At 41.2% G+C, this 16,060-nt stretch overlaps 1 protein-coding gene across 3 annotated transcripts in view; it reads right to left on the bottom strand.

Annotated features, from left to right (window-relative positions):
- Positions 1–16,060, bottom strand: part of LOC149309027 (MAGUK p55 subfamily member 2) — a 68,496-nt gene that overhangs the window by 39,295 nt on the left and 13,141 nt on the right. Inside the window, exon 2 of one of the 3 annotated variants that reach the window (XM_089531657.1) lies at positions 15,771–15,885. In XM_089531657.1, the coding sequence (XP_089387783.1) occupies positions 15,771–15,801 (31 nt within the window). In that variant the 5' untranslated portion in view covers positions 15,802–15,885. Of the gene's footprint in view, positions 1–15,770; positions 15,899–16,060 lie in introns of those variants that run through there. The other 2 variants (XM_089531658.1, XM_089531656.1) reach the window with 2 other exon arrangements.

Below are 16,060 nucleotides of genomic sequence, written 5' to 3'. Positions count from 1 at the left end.
GGCTAGAAAACTTTCCTACTTGAACCCATAAACAACCACTGCTGCCAGTCAGAGTTGGCAGTACCAGTAGAGATGAACTGAATGCTCTGACTCTGTATAAGAGTCAGCCTCCTGTGTCCCTATGTTAATTCTTGCCCAAAGAGAAGTAGCAAAATAAAAACTGGTGAAAACAATGTTGTTAGTGCCTGGACACCTCTAAATGTAACACACACCACAGACATTGTGGCGACAAGCTGTGTCCAAGCTATTTCCTATTCTCCTTCTGTCTCTTATGGTCCAATTCCGGTGAGAAAGTGAGCAACCTGTCTTCCAAGGAAAGGTTGTTCACTGGGCTGCCATTCATGGCTGCCTTCTGAAAAGATGCCAAGGGAGACTCCTCCTCCGGCTGCTGTGGCAACCGTCTCTGGGTACCACAACCCCATCAGACTGCTCTCTGCTCATTTCTGATCAAGGAGAGGCACAGAGCTGCTTCCCCATCTCTTTCTATTCATATCCAATTAGACCAACTTCTCCCCAAAAGCCAGCAAAAAGATACAGTATCTCTCCCACCCACTCTGAGAAAGAGGGAGAAAATATGGGAATAATTGTGTACAGCACACCAAGAAGCTTCAGATTCTGAATTCTCTACAGTGCTGCTTAACAGATGTGGACTGAACTGCACACTGAGCACAAATGAAGCCAGCAGATTAATTCATATGGACTAACTACTACCATTTAATTCTCTGTGCACATTGTATAAACATGTTTTGCTGCTGTATAGCACCCCTCCTGCTAATGTATTTTTAAAAAGTAGAGTCTAACTGCCTTGCAAATTTAGATAAAAATACAGTTCGGCTTTAGTCAAGGTTGGTATAATCCCAAGCACTTTTACCCATGCACTTGGAAAATGGGATTCTGCTCATTTAATTATTTGTTACATGTATATTATGCCCTCCATTAATGAAATCAAGGTGAGGTTTCTGGATCTCCTCCTCCTTAATAGCATTGCTGTTCTGAGTGTCTGGATTGAACATGAAGTTTAATAATACTGGCCTGAATATTGTTGATAGTCTTAGTTAATGGGTATACCAAGGGTGATGAGATGTCCTCCTTTTCCCGGACATGTCCTCCATTTCAACCTGCTGTTTAAGAGGCATTCCAAAATGTCCTCCATTTTGAGCATGACTAAGAAGCATGAATTTAATATTTCTATTAGTGTTTTTAGCTTTTATTTGGTCATGTCCTACATTTTTCTTGAAGGTCCTATATTTTGCAGAGCCTTGTTCTCCTTTGTGGTTAGGACATCCGGTCATCCTGGGTATACCACCTACTGAAACAATGCGACTTGTTTATGTGTTTACTTACCATTCGTAATTCATTGAATGGGTCTACTCTAGTTGACACTAACCAAGAGGATTCCAGCCATCTCAAGCTGCTGCCCAGGAAAAGAATATGTTTGCTTTATTTATATTCTGCCTTTCTTCCAATGAGCTCAAATTAGCACAAATGATTGTCTTCCTCCCTACTTCCAGTCAAACACTTTAACCACACTGGCTCTCATTTAATATATTTGCACCCAATCTTTAAAGATACAATTTCAACCTTTTAGGGTGCAACTTCAAACCCATTCAAGCATGATGAAAAGAAACTATATTATCCATTCAGCACAGGGTTCATAACTTTAAAGTTCTCTCCTTAAAAGGCTACTGCCAACATTTATGAATCTAATACCATTCCCCAACAGAGTTAAGGAGGGACCAATAAATCAATCCTTGATATTATTCAGGCTACATCTGGGCCAAAATTTTGCAAAAACACAATTTATTAAGGAATTCTCTAAGAATGATGATTTTCTGGTTTACCTCAATCCCAAACCACTTGGAGAATTTTGGCACAATATCACACTACACTGTTACAGTGTTATCATTCCACTTTAACTGCTAGGAGCTCTCTCACTGAGCATTCTAGATGTCCCTCCCTAAACTGCAAATCCCTGGAAATATATGCAGGGAGAAAAATGGCACAATGAAAGTTTCCACAGCTTGTTGTTGCTTCCAGCAAAACATAAACTGTGAAGTTTTTGAAAACTACAGAAAGTTTGACAATGTGTGGCTTTGCTGTAAAAATCTAGGCCCTGACTTTCCACTGTACACAGAAAACTGTGCAGCTTATTTTTTTTGGGGGGGGGGGGGGAAACTCCAGTTGTTTACGTTGTTTTTTTGATATGTTGGGGAAATGAAAACAATACAGTGAAGGATTCAACATCATGACTATAGCTTTGCAGGTTTTAATACTGGACCCAGTTTTCTGTCCACCATAGAGGAAGGGGGGGAGATAAAGGATGGCCCCTAAATAAGAATTCTACCCTCCAATTAATTTTTTTCTTCCATTGCCCAATTTCTATCACTTAAAGAATGAGTCACTGAAAATCGTTTTTACCAACTACAGTGGGTCCTTGTTATCTGATGGGGTTTGGTTCCAGGATCTCCTGTGGATAAGGAAAGCTGTGGATGCTCAAGTCCCATTAAATATAATGGCATGGCAAAATGGTGTTCATTATATAAAATGGGAAATCAAGGTTTGTTATTTGGAATTTCTACTTTTTTGGAATATTTTCAAGCTTTGGATACTTGAATCCGTGGATAAAATAATCTGTGGATAAGGAGGGCCAATTGTACTCTTACATTTGCCATGTTGTTTCCTTTATCACTTTGTCTACTCTTTTTCTATGGATGCCTAAACTATATTTCCAAATACTGATAGTGTAAGCTTCTGTAGTGTTAGAAATTTTGGGACTAAAGCTAATTTCTTACACTGTCCTCCCACCCCTACACCCCTCCTGGCCAAGAAAGGAAGGAAGGACATTTTATAGCACACGTGGCATAGTGGTTTGAGTGTTGGAATATGACTCCGGAGACAAGGGTTTGATTCCCAGCTTAGCAATGAAACCCACATGGTGACCTTGGGCAAATCACACTCTCTCAGCCTCAGGGAAACCCAATGGCAAATCTCCTATGAACCAATCTTGCCAATAAAACACTGTGATAGAGAAATGACTCGAAGGCATACTTCATCATCAACAACAACAGCAGCAGCACATTGGGAACCTGTGACCTAGTTACTATAAAAGGTGCATTGTCATTTCTGGAGGCTCCAAGGAGAGGCAATTCAGGTGTTCTGTTTTGGAGCAGCATAAAAATAATCCAGAGTAATTGGGCATGCAGGGTTGAACTTTTCCCAGCTCTGTTTGAGTCACTGCCTATCCCATTCAAGGAGGAGACAGGAGGATTTTGCTCTTTTCTCCTGCCTTATCTCTTAGCTCTACCTGATGCAGGATTTCTGCACAGAAAACCATGAGTGTTCTAATCTCTCTAAAATGCTGATTGATTCCCACTCCTCCCTTTCTTTGGTGCTTGCTCTATTACATTCTCGTTTCTGTGGCAACAGGAGGAGAGATTTGCATCCAAGGTTACACTAAACTAGGATGGATGAAAAGCAGATTTAAAGAGATAGTAACACCATTCACAGCTGTGAGACTAAACCACAGGTGGAAAACATTCAGTTCTTCAAATATTGTCACATTCCAACTACCAACACTATTGCCTAGGGCTGCAGGGAGTTGTAATTCAACAGGATCTGGAGGGCTACATGATTCTTGTCTGGCCCAAGCCCTTTTGCAGACCATGTCTCCCAGAGCAGGCGCCCATGTCATCCAAAATTTTACAGATAAAAATTGGCATGTATGTGGCCAAGATGGCAAAAATTGTTAATGAGGAAGAACAGATAAGATAGAAAGGATTGTAGCAGCTTGCTTTTTTGCTTCAATCTATTTGGATTTTGCAATATTCTGTCCCTTTGGACATCATTGCACACACTTTTGCCCCCGAACTGGGCATGGGCAGGGGATGCGTGTGGCTGAGTGAAAATGCCTCAAGGCGGACCCATGCCATCACCCAGCACTAAGCCGTCCCTGAACAGGGCTCAGCTGTGTGATTTTCCTCAGCCGGAAAACTTCCATCTTTCAAAATTCATGTGCCTGAGCTCTGATCGGGGACGGCTTAGTACTGGGTGATTGCATGGGGCCACCTTGAGGACAGTATGGCATGTGATAAAATGTGTTTTCACTTGGCCACGCACATCCTCTGCCCGTGCCCAGATTGGGGGGAAAAGTGAGCGATAAGGTCTCTCCTCTCCTTACTCCCTTGCCGAGTTACCTGAGCGGAAACTACATCACTTTTGCAGTTTGAACTAAGTTTGCAGCAATGGAAATAAGCTGAAGACAAAGGGGGAAAGTGGGAGCAGGAGAGAAACTGGGGCTTGTATACGTACTAGGGTTAGGAAGGGGCGGTGCTTCCGCACCCCCCTAACCCTAGTACGTATACAATACGTACAAGATGGCGGCGCCCCTTCCACATGGGCGCCGCCATCTTTACGTACTGGACGCATAGCGTCCAGACGTGTTGCGGCGCTAATGACGTCACCAATGCGCCCTTGGCGCTCCGCAATGTCATCAGTGCGCCGCGGAAAGAAGCTCCAAAATGGAGCTTCTTTTTTGCTCCGCGCGGGAGCCACGCTGTTTGGCTGCTGCAGCTCCCGCACGGCGCAAATGGCGCCAGCAGGGGAACGCCGCAAAGCAGCGGTTTGTATCCCGCCACAGACTGCCAAAATAAAGCTGCTTCGGGTCTTTTTGGAGGTATGCTGTTTAAATGATGCATGCATCCTAAGAATCCGGAAGCTGCACCAAAGCTGCACTCCGGTGCTTAGGAATGGAGTGTGGCTTTGGCGCGACCTCCAGACTCTTAGGACCCATGCATCATTTAAACAGCATACCTCCAAAGAGACCCGAAGCAGCTTTATTTTGGCAGTCTGTATCAGGCCTGGGACATTTTAAAAGCAGCTGAAAAAATGGGACAGAAGGGAATTAATCAAGGCTGTCATTGGAGACTATGGACTGGGATTCTTTCAAGCACAAGAAAAAAGGTGCTCCAGACAGAGTGAGGAAGCTGCCTCAGACAGCAAATGATCTCAGATGTCGAAGAAGTGGTAGCACTGCCCTGAATGAATGAATGAATGAATGAATGAATGTCCCTTTCTGTTGGACAGAGTACAGCTCTTTGTACCACGTAGCCCATTCTACTCTCCTAAAATGGTCTTCTGCCTTCAAGAGTGGTTGAGAATGTTGTCCCCCTACCACCATTAAAGTCAGATTCAGCTGCCAGTCTGATTGCCATCCTTACACAGAAAGAAGATGAGAGAGGTATAATGGTGTAATTGCATAATTTTCAGCTGCAGACTTAATGGTCATGCAGGGGGGGTGAGGGAGAGCTTCTTTAGATGTAAGGTACAGAGCTTGGAAAAGTTACTTTTACAGTTACTTGAAAAGGCCATTGGGCATGCTAACCAGAGGGTTCCATTAATTGTAGTAATTACACAGGTGAAAACCAGTTCAAAACTTGGTAGATCAAGCAAGGAGTCAAGAGGAAATATATGCCTGGCACAAACTGGTATTGGCTTTCTGAATGGATTACTTGCAAAAAATACAGTGTAAATGTCCCGAGAAGTGAAGTATTTGCTTGTTTTGTTGTTTCTTCCTAGGATCTGTAAAAAAAATCTGTAGGGGAAGGGAGGATATATTTCAGATTCTGGTACAGGCAAGATTTGGCAAAGTTCAAACGTTTTCATTAGGATATCTTTTGGATTTAGATTTTGAAAAAAGCTGCACACTGCAAGAGTATTTGTTGCAATGTTTTATAGACCTTGTTAAAATATAACATTGTGGTTAAGACAGTACAAAAGGTCTTTTGTTTTAAAGCAGGAAGATTTCAGCTGCCTCTTCGTGTGCCTAGAAAACAACCATTCAAGTGCTTGCTTACAATGTTAGTAGGCCAGTGTCAGGAACCAGGGTTATGGACAAAGAATACACTGCTACTGAATAATAATCACACTGGGTCAAAAATACATGTGTGTGCATGAACCTACAGTGAGTTGCAAATCTCTTGCTTCAAATGATACTCCTACCAGGAATCCATCATTAAGTTCATACTCCTCAGCTACATCATGTAGCACAGTATTATTGCTACTGTTCTTAGGAGAATAACAATATTTACATTGTAGTTATTCTGGTTTATAGAGGCAAAAACAGGGTGGTCGTGGAGGGAACAATAAAGCAGACACACATGCTCTGTGAGCATAGAAAATTGATTCACTGTCAGGAGTAAATGAAAAGTCCAGAGGAAGAAATGGAATGGAATATTCTGAATCAGGACAAATCCAAAAAGACACACTCCCCATTGCAATATTTACATGTTCAATTTGTTATCATGTAACAGAAAATCCAGTTCTCCATCAGGTAAACAAGCTGGAATATAGGGAAATTCTGTAGGGGTGGGTGTGTTCATCCTCAGATAGAAAGAGCTGACCTCATTTATAGCATATCAAATCAATAACTCATCTAGCTCAGCTGCATTCTACTATGACTGACACACAGTGGCTCTTTCACGGGGCTCTTTTACAAGACTTCTTCAAATGAGCTCATTACAATAGGAGGACTGTGGATCTGAAGCCAAAAAGAAGTGGCTAACATACCAGCCACAGATCCTATTTTGTGGAAATCATCGTTCCGTGGTCATGAAGCTTCTGCAGTAGACCATGTAGTCCAAAACATCCAGAGAGTACCAAGTGGCCTACTATAGAGCTTCACAACCATGGACCAACAATTTCCACAATTCCAGTCATTTACAAACAACATGTTTAGGATTTTGACCACTATCATCCAAACCATCTGGAGGAGCATCAGGTTGCCTATACCTACATTACAAATTCATGAAAAAACAGTATTCCCAACCCTAGGTAGCACCACCATTTGGCTTTCACCATGCGAGGGAAATGATGTCTGTTGTTGCTCTCCACTGAGCCGGTACTGGGTTGGTTCAGAAGGTGGAGCTGAGAAATGGTGGGTTTAGGGGTTGGTTTTTTTTTTTTTTTTTTTTTTTTTTTTTTTTTGTCATTGCTTGTTGGTAGTGAGCCAACATGTGCTAGTGGTGCGAGCATCAGACTGTGACTATGGAAACCATGGTTTAAATCCTCACTCACCCATGGACAACCCACTCAGTGACCCTGGACAAGTCACACATACTTGGCCTCAGAAAACCCTGATAGGGTCACCTTAGAGTCACCATAAACTGGAACCAACTTGAAGGAACATAACAACAACAACAACAACAAGAAGTGAATTCCAACCTCCACAATGACCAAAAAGGTGAGTTGTGATAGCATTAGTCCAATTTGTTGTTAACTCTTACAATTTATGCCATCACAATTCACTGAAAGGTTGCCCACCAAGGTTTTTTGTTTTGTTTTGTTTTGAATAAAGCTGCTGAGATCTTGACATGGCTGGCCTGCATTTTTAAAAGAGCACAAACTTGTGTGATTTCACAAGCTTATGAGTTAAAAGGGAAATACCTTTAATCAACTACAGGTTTTTAGCCAAAATATAGTCTTGGACTTTGATGATCTGAAACCTCTCTCTCCCTCTCTCTCTCTTGTCTCCTCACTGTCTTGTTACTGCAAGTGGCACAACTTTAGGGTATCGAAAAGAATTGTTCTGCCACAAATAAAGACAAGCTGAGACTTTTTTTTTTACATTGCTACAATATAAAAAAGATAATGCAAAAGGTATACTTTGCCAGTTAGAACTGGGATTTAGAATTGGAATCTGAACTTTGGAGGTGGTGCTTACATCATGGAGCAGCCAGACAGCCCCAAACCAACCAGTACTACCCATCATGCTATTTCCCTTTCATTTCATTTTTGGGGCTACCTGCCCTCAGGCCATGTACTTAGATTTTGAAAACATTGGCACTAAATGTTAAGTTGAAAATAATTAGATTGAAAAGTATCACATGTCTTTGTTACATTAACTGTTAGCAGCAGATCACTAACACATTACTTTTCATTTAAAAAAAAACCTGAAATTACTAAAAATGGCCAAAACACCTCCCCATTTACAAAGCAATGGATTAATTCAAATATAAAATGTGAATCAGTACTCAGCCTACTGACATAGATGTTGTTTAACAATTAAAATAAATATTTAAAAAATAATTGTCTTAAAATATAAAGAAATTAACACGAACAAATTAATCTCTAATGGATTGTTAAACTCTGGCTTACCATCCACTTCCCCGGAATGCACACGTTCTTCCGTTCTAGACACATGCAAACTCCTGTCTGTTTTAGGAAATCCCCCTGCAAGCCACACTGAAGTGTGGAAAGAGGTAATGGAACTCCCACTGCTCCAAATCCATGCTATGGATTGATTTTGTTTGCTCTTTGCTGGAGAGCTGCCATCCGTTAGGAAGTGACCTTAATATCCTGTGTTTGGCTGTTCAATACAGAAACATCTCATTTCTAGAAGTTTCTAGTAATTGGAATGCCTCAGACTAAACCTGTTTCTAGTTCTTCATTCCCACATAAGGAAGAAGTAGCTTCTTCTGGGTGGCTCTTGATGTTCTTTGTCTTGAGTTTTTAGAGCCAGGATGGTATAAACAGCCCATTGTTTTCTTTGCAAAGGGATGATGTAGCACTTTTGAGACTGATTGAAAGATGCTGTAGCCTAAGCTTTCGCAGACTTGATCGGCTTCCTCAGATGCGTGGAGGAAATAGTAGACCAAGTCTACAAAAGCTTATGTTACATCTTCTGAGGAACTCTACGAAAGCTCATACTGCCACCGTCTTTCTTTCAGTTAAGTCTCAAAGGTGCTACCAGATCTCTCTACTTATTTCTTTTGCTCAGTTAGTCTCAAAGGTGCTACAAGTGGCTTTAAGTTACATGACAAGAGCAGAGCTCTGAAACTGAATGGAAAAGTTAAAATACATTTTAATTTTTTAAAAAGGCATACTGGGAAGGGCACAGGACAGGGAGGTGGGCCGAAGAGGGCATCAGGAAGAGAGTGGAATGGCAGGGGCAGCAGCCCCAGTTGTACAATTGTGAAGATGTGTGATATGACTACAAGAATAAGCCTTGTGTGATCGTGTCCTAAATCTATTTACATGGAATGCAGTCTTCCTCTTTTCTTGCTGACTTCCACCTAAGTAAGCATTATTGACTTCAGAATTCAGCCTTGATTTGCCTCAGGATACACTCCCCTCTTTTCTCTCTCTCCTTTTCTCCTTTTTGGTCTTTTTAGCATTCCACAGTATCTGCAAAACTTTTCTCCAATCATTTGACTGCCTTGATCTATGGCAGAGGCAGGCATAGTATGTTCCATGGGCCATATACAGCCTCCACCGGTCTCACAGCAACCCAATTTTAATTTTAAAAAATCTGCACAATTATATGGACAATTTTTAACCAAAACAATGAAGAAATCTCCCCAGGCATGAAAGCACACATTAATATCTCACCCCACAACACACCAGAACCCTATACTAACCCCAGATATCTCAATTTTCCCTCTAGTCCCTCTCAAAATGGTGACAGGAAACAATGCTTCTTCTTGTTGCCATTTTGAAGTGGACAGAGAGGAAAATGGAGGTATGTGGGCCCACTGAGGGTGGGGGAAGGAAATAGTTCCTATCTCCACACAGTTGACCACCCTGGTCTAAAATGTGGAATGAGTCAGCATAGTTCAGGGTATAACTATCTGGACTTAGGGGGGCATTGGTTAAGAGGCCCTTACTGAATCCAATTGCTGTGTAGGACTGCATGCTTCCTCCCCTGCCCATTGGCTTGCCATGTTCCATGTGGCTCAATCCAGACAATAATTCAGATACAATTGGCCCTCCTTATCAAAGGATATTATATCCACAGATTCAAGCATCCACGGCTTAAAAAGAAACAAAAAAAAGTATAAATTCCAAATAGCAAAACTTGATTTTCCATTTTATATAAGGGACACCATGTTGCTCTGCCATTATATTTAATGCGACGTGAGCATCCAGGGATTTGTTATCCATGGGGGATCCTGGAACCAAGCTGGATAACAAGGTCCCACTGTAATTCAGATAATAATCCAAAGCAATGCCGTCACTAGGCTTGGTGTCACCTGGTGCACTAACTCGTGGTTTTTAAAAATATATACAATGCACCTGTATTATACGTGGGTGCGGCATATGTGGCTTTCAGTTTATACTGAAAGCCACACGCCAGTAGAGGAAATGGTGCCCACCCGTGTCATGCACGCCATGCCACATACACAAGCCCCATTGTTTTCAATGGAGCTCGAACATACACAGAATTTCCCTTATGCGGGGGGGGGGGGGTCTGAAACAGATCCCCGCGTAAGGGAAGGGCACACTGTACTAATGTTACTCACAAATTGTAATTCCCGTATATCACTGAATGTAATGGCAATGGTTGTGGCATAAAACAACTATCAAAATTAAAATTGTACCTTTAAATTACAATATCATACGCACAGTCTCAATGTATTTAAAGTGAAAATTTGTTAAGATTTGATGTTTTTAAAGAAAATGGTAAAATATTTTTAATTAAAAAAATTAAAAAATTTAATGACCCCCCCCCCCCCCCAAAAAAAAATGGTACATCTCCTTTCTCTTTCCATTGAGACTCGCCCCACTCAAGCGATCTCTTCAGGAATACAGGCTAACACCATAGGATGATGCTTGAGGAGCAGTGGTGTCATCCTCTTAGGGTGTCACCTCATCCAGGTCACATTCCTTGCACCCCCCTAATGATTCCACTGATTCAGTGACAGAGGCTAAGTCCAGTGCAACCTTCATTTCTTTGTTTCCATTACCATTCAACCATCCTAGAGAGGATAAGCAAATACTGTAAGTAGTGACAGCAAGGAGGAGGACAGTAGGGAAAAAATAGGAGTCCATTTTGGGATGTGGGCTTTGATACACTTTCATTTTCCTCTGCAACCTCTCTCAAAATGGTGATAGGAAGCAACTGCACTTCCTGTTGCCAACCCCTGGAAAAACCCCTCCTATGTATTCTTTGCCTTGCTAGCCATGACCATGGTGCTTCAGGGTTACCAAGCCAGACTCGCTCTCTTTCAAGTAAGATAGCCATCTGTGAGCTGTCAAAAAAGTGGAAATGCATCACTCCAAAGCAGGCTAAAAATGTATGTCCTTAACTTTCCCCCTGCGCCATTAACTTTCCTTCTAGCTGTGCAGTTAAGTGGCTTAAGCAGTGACATTAGGATTATTGGCTGGGCTTTGTAGGTAATCGGCAGATTCAGTGAGAGAGGTTTAATTGGGTAGATAGCAAGCCAAGGAGCAGGTAAATGTTGACAATGCAGAGAGATTTTGGAAACAGAGCCAGATTGCTTATACAGATCATGAGCTCTGCAGAGCAAGAAGCAAATGTGTGTAGAGGCACATAGATAAATGCTGTGTGGCATTCCCTCCACCAAAAGAACAGTCATTCATTTGAAATCAGTGCCAGACAGGATGCTACAGAGCAAATAAATGCAACAGCCACCAGACAGAAGTATCTCCAACTATCTATAATGCAGGGAGCAGGTGTTGCCAAGGAAATATAGGAAAGATCTCCTGCACCTTTAATAGTTGTGCGTGGTGTTGTTTGCCTTCAAATCATTGCCAACTTATGACAACCCTAAGACTAACCTATCATAGGGCAAGTTTCTTCAGAGGGAATTTGCCATTGCCATCCCCTGAGGCTGAGAGAGTGTGACTTGTCCAAAGTAACCCAGTGGATTTCATGGCTGAGCTGGGAATTGAACCCTGGTCTCCAGAGTGGTGGTTCAGCACTCAAACCACACAGGCTCTCTACCTGAACACAAACTACTTTTGCACCTTGAACATTGTTTCCAGCACGTAAAAGTAAGCTGGGGACAAAGTGAGAAAGTGGGAAGAGTGAAATTGGGATACTTTAAAAGCGTTTGAAAATGTGAGATGGCAGAGAATTACTTGTGACTGTCCCTGTCCAGATCATAACAGTGGGAGGGTATTTGTCCCTGAGAGTAGTGTGGGATTAATTTTAAGGGCTGAGAAAGCTTCGCAAAGCTCAGGAAAACGATCTCGGTCACTTCAGAAATTAAGTAAATGTCCTAAAATTGTCTTTAAACTGTTTTTATCTTGTGAGCTGCCTTGGGTACCTTTTTGAAAGAAAGGTAGCACAAAAGTGAAATCAATAAACAAATAAAGTAATTCTTTCTCCAGAAACAGCACTCAATCCTATTTGGAAGAAATGGCTCATCTCTTTTTGGGGGCATAGGTTTGCCAATCAGATGCCATCTTAGCTACCATAACCCTGGTCTTTATCTTTTATTTGGAGCTCCTACAAATTCCTAGAAGACTAAAACAGACTAAAACAGACACCTATCTCTAAGGGACAGAGAAAGAAAAAATTGTTTTCTTTCATGAAAAACTTTTTTATTATTTTGGGCAGAAACCAAGGTTCATGGCGATGCAAGCACATCGCCAACAGCCTGATTCAAACATAAGACTTGATTGTGGTTTTGTCTAATCAGAATGTCATCTGTCAAGTCTAGAGACCTCCTTCTCCTTCCCTTTCAATTCTGTGAATAAGAAGGATGGTTAACGCTTCTGGTCACAACTGGAAAACGAATATGAAACTGCACGAAATCAGGCTTTGTACGGACCATAGTAGGAGAACAAGAAAGGATATAACAATTAGAAAACCAAAATTCCAAATCAGAGAGAGGGCCTCCATGGATAGAAAAGGGTTGCCCTATTACAAAAATCACCCTCCCATGGGTAGTTTTCAAAGAAATAGCCATGTCAGTTTCTTGCACCATAAAAAGGAGGAAAGGAGGGAGGGGGGAACTGTGTTTGAATGACTTGTCAGGGAATAAAATGTGAAATCAGGTAGGAGGGTGAACAGAATGGAATTTCATGTAAAAAGGGTATGGCTGGCTGATTTCAACGCTGAAAAGAAGTACAGTACTTGATGCTGCAATGCTTTCTTGAAGATCCCATTTGCCTTACCAGCAATCTATTATATTGAAAATAAAATATTGCCATTTCAGAGCGACGTGAGGAAATGCATGTTGTTTCTTTTATTCTGTGGGGAGTCATAGCTCAGCCCTCCTTTCAGCTACAAGTTTTTCTAGTGGAGGAAAAATTCTCACTATAAGCAGCTCCCTGACTCCGAGACACACACTCCAAGGACAATATATGATAAATTCTTGGGAAGAATGACAACAAATGCTAAACAAACTGTAAACACCTCCACAAAGTTGTTAAAGGGAAGTGAAAAGATTCGACAACATGCCCTAAGCCTCTGTGCCTTTATTCTACTACAAAAATAAAATTTAGGTGAGAAATCATCATGTATCAGGAAAACAAATCCTGAGACAAAATGCCAGGATTATATGACACTATATGTTTGACATATAAATCTTCATTTATTTTGTTCTGGTATGCAATAAGGTATTTTAGACGTTTCCTTCCGCCCCCAGACCGGGTGAGATCATGAGAGCTTTTGCACATTTCTTAAATAATAATAATAATAATAATAATAATAATAATAATAATAATAATAATAATGCATTTCAGGACATTTTATAAACTTTTTCTTTGCATGATAACCTTTTGCACAAAAGGCAATGTTTTGTGCAAAACGCTGTGTGTTTTGTGCAAAATGTGTTACTTCCTCTGCAAAAACATTAGCTTTTTGAGCAAAAGAAACAAGGTGGGTTTTTTTGTTGTTTTTTTGTTTTGTTTGGAGCTTTTCAGTGGGGTTTGTTTTTTGGCTAAAAATTAATTTTTCACAAATGTCCGAAAATGTGGAATATATCATGGCTGTTCTCATTTCTTCCACAGAATGTCTTGAAGTGTTAGGGAAGGTGAAAAAATCTGCACCTTTATTACATCTCTAAGGGCCAAAACACACTGCAGAAATAATCCACCTTGAGACTGCTTTAACTGCCCTGGCTCAGTGCAAGGGAATACTGGGAACTGTAGTTTGTTGTGGCACCAAAGCTTTCTGATAAGGGAAGGCAAAATATCTCACAAAACTGCAGTTCCCAGAATTCCCTAGTATTGGTTCAAGGCAGTTAAACTGGTCTCAAACTGGATTATTTCTGCAGTATGTTTTGGCCTTCATGGGAAAGCTTTCTGCACTCACTCAAAACAAAACAAAACAAAATCTAAATAGAAGGGCGAAAGAAAGCAAACACAAACTGTTTTAGTAAATACTTTTACACAGCTGCTTTTGCAGATTAACAGTCTTAAAAGAAAGCTTTGCCCACACTGATTTGTCTGTCTGCCAAGGAATCTCCGAATGTTGGATTTAAAAGTGCTCAGTCTTACAAGCCTTCTGCAATATACTCAGCCCTCTCTAGATATTCAGTATGAAAGAGGCTTCACAAACCATCTTCACTTTTTGGAAGCCACATGCAGTTGGCATCAGTTTGAACAAAAGGGGGGTAGATATGTATGGATGGATGGATGTGTGTTGTTATCCTTCCACTGGGATAAATCTGTATAGAGGGGAGACCCACTTGCTTGTACATATGGAAACACTCAGCCAAATCAGCGTAATGGTCCAGAAATACTGAACAAAATCAATACACATATTTAATAAACAAATTGGCAATATGACAGCAAATCAGTAATAACAAACAGATCATAACAGTGAAGAGTCTTGTACTACCTTAAATGCTATGGCCAAGAAGTGAAATGGATTACATTAATGCATTTAGTTTCAGGCCTGGTTATGGATCAAAGGCACCTTTGGTAACCTTGGTAGATGACTTTTAACAGGAACAAAACACAGGACATATGTCCCTATTGGTTCTGCTGGACATCTTAGCAGTTTTTGATACTATCAATCATAGTATCCAAATATGATCCATTGACTTACAAGGCTAACATAAGACCTATTTACTCACACAAGTCAGTATAGCACAATTGTGCATATGGCTCCCAATTACAAAAGAGGTCATTATTTTCTTTCATGAAACACATCACACATTTATTCTGAACACCTTGGAAAGCCTTCTAGGAAATATTCAAGCTTTCAAGCACTTGCACTTGGAAAGGGAAATTCAAAAGTGAGAGATAAACCATCTTTCAAAGAAGCTCACCTGCCACTACAGATAATCTCACTGACAAACCTCCACACAATTCTCAAGAACCCATGTTTTCCCAGGAGCACAGTGTTAAAAATAATACTCCTTTATACGTAAAATCAGGGAGAAAAACAGCACATCCCTGGATCCACCACTGGGTTACGCAAGTTAGCAGTCTTGAGGACAAATAGAATATATTTTATGGGATACAGAGTTCCTTTTCAGAGGTGCATAAATATGTGTGTGTGTTTGGTTCAAGTTATAGACTTGGGTCCTATAGAGACAATTGTAAAACAGTAAAAAAAACTTTGTATTTTAGGAACAGCCCACTTCTATACTTGGGGCAGGACAGATTGTTATGTATAAGGTGCAGCGTATATATATGAAATCCTCAAGGGGCTATAGGAGTGATGGCAAACCTATGGCACGCATGCCAGAGGTGGCACTCTGTGGGCACATATGCTGTCGCCCCAGCACAGAGTTTACCAAAGTTTGTTACTAGAAAGCCAGAGGGACATAGCAGTTAGCAATAAATAAGTGGGTTTTGGGTTGCAGTTTGGGCACTCGGCCTCTAAAAGGTTCACCATCACTGGGCCATAGAGTGGTCTCCCCCAACCTCAAGCCCTCAATGTATGGGGGATTACAACTCTCATCATCCCTAGCCAGCACAGCCATGCTAGCTGAGGATGTTTGAAACTGTAATCCAACAGATCTGAAGGAACGAGATTCTGGGAGTCTGGTGCTGAAAGAAAAGTAAGCTCTTACCTGTCTCAGAGTTTGTAGAAGCAACAGGCATTTCAAAGGCCGGGGAAATTTTCTCTGTGCTGGCAGTAAAAGTGGCTAATAATTCTTCTTTTTCTGACAGGTCCTGCTGGTGATGCTGTGGAGAGAAACTGAATGATACACCTTTGAAAGACATTCTAGGGATGGTTACCGTCCACAGCAGACAGGATTCACCACAGTCCAAGCAGTTGTGCATGCAATCTTCTCTCCCACCAGGATGCTGCGGCAACAGATATGTATTTCTAATTCTAATACATATTCAGAGCTGTATT

Source organism: Sceloporus occidentalis, unplaced genomic scaffold (assembly GCF_023333645.1).
Source record: "Sceloporus occidentalis isolate IW3139 unplaced genomic scaffold, rSceOcc1.0.p SCAF_7, whole genome shotgun sequence".
Classification (NCBI taxonomy): Eukaryota; Metazoa; Chordata; class Lepidosauria; order Squamata; family Phrynosomatidae; genus Sceloporus; species Sceloporus occidentalis.
Note: the sequence above shows the minus strand (reverse complement) of the source record. Positions and strands in the feature narration are given on the sequence as shown.